Source organism: Opisthorchis viverrini (genome assembly GCF_000715545.1).
Source record: "Opisthorchis viverrini unplaced genomic scaffold opera_v5_82, whole genome shotgun sequence".
Lineage (NCBI taxonomy): Eukaryota > Metazoa > Platyhelminthes > Trematoda > Opisthorchiida > Opisthorchiidae > Opisthorchis > Opisthorchis viverrini.
Genome location: NW_008751738.1, coordinates 3,829 through 12,019, shown reverse-complemented (window position 1 = coordinate 12,019; position 8,191 = coordinate 3,829). Strand labels below are relative to the sequence as shown.

Here is an 8,191-nt window from a genome sequence, read left to right as displayed (position 1 = left end):
AATGACCTTCCTCCGACGGTTGTTCACGCTCCTGGAACCCAATTTAAGGCACTATTAGACATTTATTTATGCGAATCCTCGCGCTGACAAGCATACTACCCCGCGCAGAGAACATAAAGAGCAGCGCTACATCGTTTTTTCACTTGTGCCTTTCAGGTGAACGACAGCCGCTGACTGACAAGAACAAAAGCGACCCGGGAAACTTGGGCAAGTTTCGATCAGTGAATCCGTGACATGCCGGGTCATGATTGGCTGCTGGTTCCAGGCTTTTGGCCAATCAGAACTCGCCTTGATGCTGGGCTGGCTAGCGGCCGATCCCCTGTCGAGTCACGTGTGTGGTAGGCTTTTTCGGAGTAGCAGTAAAGCGGTGTCGGTCCAGAAGTCGGCGCAGCAATATCCCAACTGAAATTGCCACAACAGACCGCGACATTATGTCTTGTTCAAGGGGTCGAACCTGCACCAAGTATTGCGGGTACCCGAGTGTACTTGGGTATGTTCATCACTGCCCAAAAAACAACCAACAGACTTCTCTTTGGGGGTGGGGGAGTGGGGCAAGAAAGCTAAACCCATGAACGACCCAAAAGTTATAGCCCAGTTGTACGGTGAACACCATGCTGTTTTGTACTCTAGAGTAGGTGGACCAGCTGGTCCACGTACTCAGTCGCATTTAACCTTGGGAAGATTGAGTAGTTGCTCAATCCCTTAAGAGACAGCTTCCAACCGACATGTTATTTACGACAGGGACGAGACCAATGACTTCAACGCATTTGGGCCGGATAAGCTGAACCGGAGGATCCGAGGAAGAACCTTAGTGAACTTGGCCAAACATGTCCACTTGATTTTCCGTCTGTCGCTCGCGAAGGCAACCATCCTAATTTCAAACCAATTTACAAAACCTGTGTCCGTTTATTGCCCGGCTTCAGGTCTATTAGCTCCATGTGCAAGTCAGTGGGAGGTATTCTGAAGAGGGCCATTTTAAATTACCTCATCACCAACAATCTGATATCCACGGCTCAACCCGAATACTCTCCAAGGCGCTCTTGTGTGACAGATTTGCTGGTATTCACGGACAGCCTGACCCACTCAACGCCATATTCCAAAAGTATCCAACGTAGTTCCACGCGTCCTACTGTTCCAAAAGCCCGAGGCCCATGGTTTTCCTTTCCACTGGGACATTACGAAAGCAGGACCGACCTATGTCTCTTCTGTACCAGCCTTCATAGGTGTTATTCAAGAATCCCTTATAGGATTGTTCTTTCTGATCTGCGTTGACAGCCTTTCCGTCACGTTCTCGAGTCTGTCTACTTTCTGCCGACGTGAACTCTTGCAATTCTCAAGCCAGCGTACTTCCAATGGATATCGATGCAGCAAAGCAAGGGTCGCTTGAATGGCACCTTCAAATGACTGAGAATGTGCCTATATGTCATTTGGGGGGGGGGCGTTGTGCATGCTGAGAATGAGCCAGAAGATGGTATGAAAATGAATACGAAAAAGGACTTAGGTATCCGGCTGTCTCCAAGACTGCCTTTCTCACTCTTAAAGGACGGCTTAGAGGGCGTTCGTTGTTCGGATGCTTCGACGCACTCTCGTACCACTGGGATGAACTTCCAAACACCACGAAGCGTACGCTAACTACATTGTCTATTCAGGGCTCGGTAAAGACGCAACCTTCGTTGAGCGTGTTCAACGAGCTGCTACGAAGATGGCTTCTGGTCTGAAATCTCAACCATGAAACGCGTCTGTCCATTTTTGATCTCCTTCTTCTAGACTATCATCACCTCCAAGGACACTTGATAATTGACTGCGCTCTGTTTGAGAAAGGTTTTGCGGATAATTTTGCTGTTGGGCCTACTAATACACCGTGGAGACACGATAAGAGGCCCTTCAATGTTAAAGCGCTCACTGTCGCTGAACAAGATAAATCGGAATTTCGACTCTTACGGCGGGAACTGGGGACAGCCGAACCGATCGCTTCACAGATCTCATACTCCCCAAACTCCCTCATGACTTTGGCTTCGCAGATACCGACAAGGTCTTGACCCAGATATTCGGTGAGCTCCTTGTTCGATATTCGCAGTCAACGCGTCAACATCATCAAGAAGGATACTGAAGATCTCATTGCGTATGCCGGGGTAGTCCACGAGGAATGTGAATGCTTCAAGCTCAGCACAGCGACCCGGGATTATCTCAAGTATCTCATTTTCGTTGCTAGTCTAGTCGTCAGAGGATTCAGGTGCACGGATCCGATTGCTGAATCGAACTGAACGGAACCTAGAATTGACCCATGAGAACTCACCACCGAACGCCATGTTTGGACAATATCAAAGGTAAAAACCACCAAAGCCGTTAGCTGTACCGTGTAACATACATATACCATTCTGCTAATTTTTTAAAAGTTTTAATTTTTCATTGACAGTTTCCGATTTATAATGTTTTGTATGTGAACAGTGACTCGGCGAGCCTACGATAACGCACTACAGAGGATAGAAGACGCACATCCCATATCGTTATGATTTATCCTCGCGGCCTGTCCGTTTATCATCACGCCTTTCGGTTCACATATCAAGCCGAAGGTGGAAATATTCACTGTAAGGTGAAAACTACCCACAAAATGCTGAATCAAAATGTTTGTTCAAATGCAACATTCGGTGGCGTAACACCGAGTGCAGGTGTGTCAGGTTGTGTGCGATTTAACTACCACTAGATGGCCCCTGTCAGAAGGCTGGCGTAATACGCCGTTCCAACTTGAATATAAAGGTGGGTAGCATTAGTTTGCAGTGTTGTATGTGTGGGGAATCATGTATGACGTTAGAGTGGGTTAGCCTCCTAGCAAAGCGGATAGATGAAGCGTTCGATAAAACAACCAACAAGGGGGCGCAAGAAGCCGAAGGAGAAGTTCGTGACAATGTAGAATTGTACACATGTGGTAATGGTGAAACAAACAATGAAAGCACAAACCCGAGTTAGAACGATGTGGAAAGTGTGACAGATGAGGTCAATACACGAATCTGCAAGGCTTGGGTCGCGTTTGCTACTTTGAGACACCTATGACGTCAAAGTGGTCCTTCCCTGAATCTCAAGGGACGTGTGTATCCAGCTGCAGTGTGGGCTATTTTGTTGCATGGGGTGTCCGGAGTTCAAACTCCGGCACGGTCATTGGATACGCACTGCTGATGAGCTCAAACAAGAGTGAAAATCGCGTCCAATGCTTCCCTCCTTTGATGTGAAAACACCAGAATAATTACGCCGGGACAGGAGGACGACTGTCTAAACGAGAGTGGCGTGAGTATGAATAATATAAGATAATTTTTCAACTGTAGCACCCTTTCAGTGCCTAGCTGCCATGTCACCAGAAGGAAGGAAGTGGTCTAGAATGCTGCTAAGTCGCCTAAGCCTAGATAGGAGAAATCGAAATTCGAGGGTCGGGGCTTAACCACGGACTTTACGGTCAGTAAATCCGCACTCTACCTACTGGGCTATTTTTGCTGACATCCAAAAGCCCATCTGGCTTGCATTTCAAGTGGGTCGAAAGTATTCCCTATTAACTTAGGTAAGTACTGCGCGGAAGTCAATGTAGTGAGAGGTGGTCGGAACCTGTAGTGGCGTCCGAAAGCGGTGTAGCGTGAATACGTGGTCAACCTAACTTTTCCTGACCGAGAGCTTCCATGATTCGGTCTGATGTGGGACGCGTAGATACTATGGACCTTCACTGTACCGATCAGCAGGTGCGTAACTGAATGGGAGACAAGATGGCCCAATTGGTTAGAACGCGATTTTGCTGATCGGAAGGTCTGGTTCGACCACGATCCCTGCCTCTCGACTTCCCCTGCCTAGACTTGGACAACCTGGCAGTATCCAAGCCCTCGTGCAACCTCCGTGTGGCGCGGCAGTTCGGCACCAACAGGGTGCTACAACTGAACGATTTTTTCCACAACGTAGCTGGATAACTCGAAAAAACTGCCAGTCAGACAGCAAAAGGGTCAGTGATCGACCGTTTGTGGCTGCGCAGATGAAGCATGAGTGATCAGCCCCCCGCTCCTTGATCATGGCGAATCCACGTTCCACGAAACGAAAGGGCTCTGTGCAAGGGAGCCTTTTCGGTAAGATTTACTAAAACCAGTTATCCTCAGACAAACGAGCATTCGATTCAGCAACTGCTGAAAGTTCCGGCTGTGAAGTAACTGCCTCCTTGGCTCTAACTGACCAAAGTTTAGGCATCGACTAGTCGTCGTCTGAGACAGTGGTGACGTCAGTCTGTGTGGAAAATATATGATGATGGGTGTCCACGCGCACGACAATGGGGACAAAAGACAGGAAAAATGCAATATTAGAAGAATTCCATCGGGTTCCCATAACTTTCAAGGTCTTGAAGTTTCTAGCAACTGGCTCTAGCAGTACAGTGTAAACGGTTTTAAATGACAGGCTGAAGTTGCTGCGACATCGTGTCTTCCCACAAACCCGATATATCTGTGCTAATTGTACAGAGATGTATCAGTGGTTAAGGCGCGAAGCTACTGACAAAAAAATCACTAAGCTGTAGCACCCTTTCGGTGCCTAGCTGCCATGCCACCCAAAGGTTGCACGAGGGATAGGATACTGCCGGGTTGTCCAAGCCTAGACAGGGAAAGTCGAGAGGCAGAGGTAGGGTTCGAACCACGGACCTTCTGTTCAGTAAATTCGCGCTCTTACCGCTTGGGCCATCTCGCCCCATCTCGCTGCTGACAGTGGTCTGTGGTTCGAACTTAGTCCGGCATCCCGATTGCTTCTGTCTAAATATAGATAACCTGGCAGTATTTCAGCCATCATGCTTCCGTGTGACCCCGAAAAGCTGTTATAGCTGAGCCATTCTTAGTTTTCTTGTTCGGAGGCAGCCGTCAAAGCCAGAAGGGCAATGTCATCTCTACATACTTCAGTACCACTTCTTTCGTAATGGCGATAGGACCAAAAGAGTAACCGTGACGCTTGCAGAGCAGGGTCAGCGCAAAGGCCCGAATCAAAAGCAGTTTCCTTTGGAGTACGTAGATCCGCGTCAATGATTACTGAACCTGAAAAATCCGCGTCATTCACTGGTAGGGAAGGCAGCAAGGAGGTGTTCTTCAAGGCGAAAAAGACGCAAGTAAATCTTGAGAATCTTATAAAAAGATGACCATGGAGCTTGGTACTTATGCTAATGAGTTGTTGATGTTCAGGGTTTCGTTAGCCGCTGAGGCTCAGTTGGCAAGAGGTCACTTTTCGTAAGTGGGTCGGTAGGGCCAACATTGTCGGTGGAGTTTCTAGTGTGTGGCAACGAACCATCCACACACGCGTCGAAACTGCAGTGGTAATCCCCTTGATCCAGTGCTATGTTGACCAAGTTCTGTTTCTTGAAACATCCGTCGCTGGCCTGCATGTGTAATGAAGATACATTGAGCCTACACAACGCTGAATGGTGCGTAAGTTGTATCAGCGTCAGAGAAAACTCGTTCATCTGATAACACGCATACGGTGGATGCATTTGTACCGTCACCAAATAAAGTACGTCGGCCATTTGTAGGTGGTTGTAGGACTTGTAATATCCACACTCACACCACTCGTTTGAAGAACCGTCTTCTTGTCCTGACGCAACTCTATTGGTGGGTCTACACCAAATAGGCGTGCAGGGTTAAGCCCACCAAGGACACTAACTACCAGCATCATCTAGAAGTAGGCAGAAGGAGGCTGACATGGGTCACCGCCTTCATTGATACATGTCGCGGTGCCGTCTTTTTCACCGTCTATGTTGGGTGATTAAGTATCTTTTCAGGAGGGTCAGGCTCCTCAAAATAGCCCCACAATGCTCGAAACCTACCAAGACTTTCAAACTCCACCAAAATCCCAATAGGGAAGCCGGAAAGCATCCAGGCCAATCAATCAATAAATCAATTCACCCACAACCCGGATCAATGAAAAGTGCCATTCAAATAGTGCGGGGTCCCTTGTAACTTGCACTCGCTTGTTCGCAAAAAAAGCTTGTTCCATGTTGGCGAGTCTTTTTCCGGCGCTAAGGCACTGGAGCGGGACAGCAGTAGATATAGCACTTCTGCTTCGGTGTAGCAAGTTGCCCACTTAACACTTGTACTTTACACCTTACCGTGGGTGGTGTTTCGTGCACAACAGCTTCACGGATTCGTACTTACTCCGGCGATAGACCTAATTTAGTCGATAGTGTGCGTCTGGATCTGCGTATTTACCTGGCGACAATCGGTACTTTTGAGACGTATTGATCATCTCATGTGAAAAATAGGGATAAAAATATAAGGCGGTGAGGTTTCCGGAAGAATAGCACGATAAAGTTGGAAAAGATCAATCCGCAACACAACAGCCGAAAAGTGGAAAAGAAGTCGGAGCTCTATTTCAGGCTGATTCCTTATGGGGTTTTGGTTCGACCCGCTGTGGGTTTCAACTCGGGCTCTCGAAAATTAAAAAAGACTGTCCAAGATCAATAACAGTCAGTATATCTTGGACGACTGAAGTCAAAACCAAGGAAACAAAGGTGTACGCGATGTTTGGACTACAGCGTTCGAAGTGACCTCGGTACAGAGCGTTGATGCGGTTAAGTATTCAGCGGAACATGAAGACCAATAACACGCTGGTGGGAAAGGTGAGCAGTCTGTGGTGCATTACAGGGCGTTTAACATTGTAAAGGGTCTCACGCACACCAGCACTATCAGCCTGTCTTTCGATTTCAGTCTTACCCCAAGCGATGTTGCTCGTAATGTTACAGCGACATACGATGTGTGGTCATCGTTCTTCTTGCGAGTGGTTAACTGATGGAGCCTCTACCGTCGTTATCCTTATCTACTTCGTTAAATTGGAATTTTATCCGTGGGGGACCTAGTGACTAACCCGACACCTGTGTCTTCAGTCTGTAGGACTTTAGCCACTGCTACTTTGTTTCTTCCATCTTTTTCGACTAAAGATATCCTTGATGGCTCTCTACTCAATTATGATGGGTACTGCCTGACATATGCTGTTGTTTTCGGGCTCCCATTTGGAGGTCTCAGACTCTCTGAATACTCTTTGGTGGCGCTCAAGCCAAATTACTGTGTGTATGATCTTGACCCCTATCCTAATCCTGATGGCTCGAAAAACTATGATCCAAAGTACGTGGTGTTGTACACTGGCTTGTTGGCTTAAATTCAAATGGCTCGAGAGGGATCTTGATGCGAATACTGAAGAAACCGATCGAGGGAAGCTATGCAGATGGCCGCTACTAGGTGTAGTGGTATTATTGGAAAACTTGAAGCGTAGCAGTTGGATGGTGACGATGTCCCGGAGGAATGGGTGGCTAGAACTTACAGTACCTAACTTGCTCATAAACTTCAATGAGGCTTTCGACAAGCTGTAGAAAAGTACTTCACAATGACATCACTGAAGAGCCAACCCTGCGGTACTACCGCTCTAGGACTGAAGTGAACAGACAGCTTTCGGAAGGACTACCAACAGGTAATGTAGTATACCAGGGATGGGGACTAGGACCTACACTTCAGCGTCAATGTCAAGATCCTATTCCAAAGGTTGGAGCACGAGAGCATGGTGCCTGCGGATGGCTTGAGTTTGTAGTGCAGCGACCGAAAGCTCGGGAGATGGTGAAGGCTTTTGTTACGGGAAACAGCTGTGCCCTATATCAACTGATACGATCGACTGGCCCTAGGAAAGCAACGGTCAGAGAAACGATAGGTGAAAAAGATGGCTCAATTATTCACCCGCAAAAACTTCGTCTGGAAAAATGGGCCATACACTTCGAAGAACAGTTCAGCTGACCTTCTGCAACACAACCTCTGGAGATAGTGCATACGGGCGAATAGAATGTAAACCTTGATCACCCGTCGGAAAAAGAAATGAAGAGCGAAATATCGGCACTGAAACGTGAGAACCAGGACCGGATGGTCTGTATACAGCCCTTTTCAAAGAAGGCGGAGAATCTCTGGTAACCCATCTGAAAAGCTTATTGGGTGCTCAGCTCTTTCACGTTTCTCCCTCCGTGTGTCCGGTGACCCAGGAGCGATGACTCGTGGAATATATGGCGTGGGAATTGCACTCAGCCCCAGAGCTCAACGCGCTATGCTGGATTGGACCCCAGTGTACAGTCGTCTCTGCGCCGTCCGGTTATCCAGTTCAATCAAGCTCAATGCCTCGCGGCATAAAAAGCGGTGCCTGTTTGTCGTGTCGG

General features: G+C 47.8%; 1 protein-coding gene across 1 annotated transcript in view; it reads right to left on the bottom strand.

Annotated features, from left to right (window-relative positions):
• Positions 1-5,094, bottom strand: part of T265_13590 (hypothetical protein) — a gene marked incomplete at both ends in the record, with an annotated part of 18,083 nt that extends 12,989 nt beyond the window's left edge. Inside the window, one exon of the mRNA XM_009169612.1 lies at positions 4,909-5,094. Within this exon, the coding sequence (XP_009167876.1) occupies positions 4,909-5,094 (186 nt within the window). The remainder of the gene's footprint in view (positions 1-4,908) is intronic.
• Positions 5,095-8,191: the final 3,097 nt, after the last annotated feature.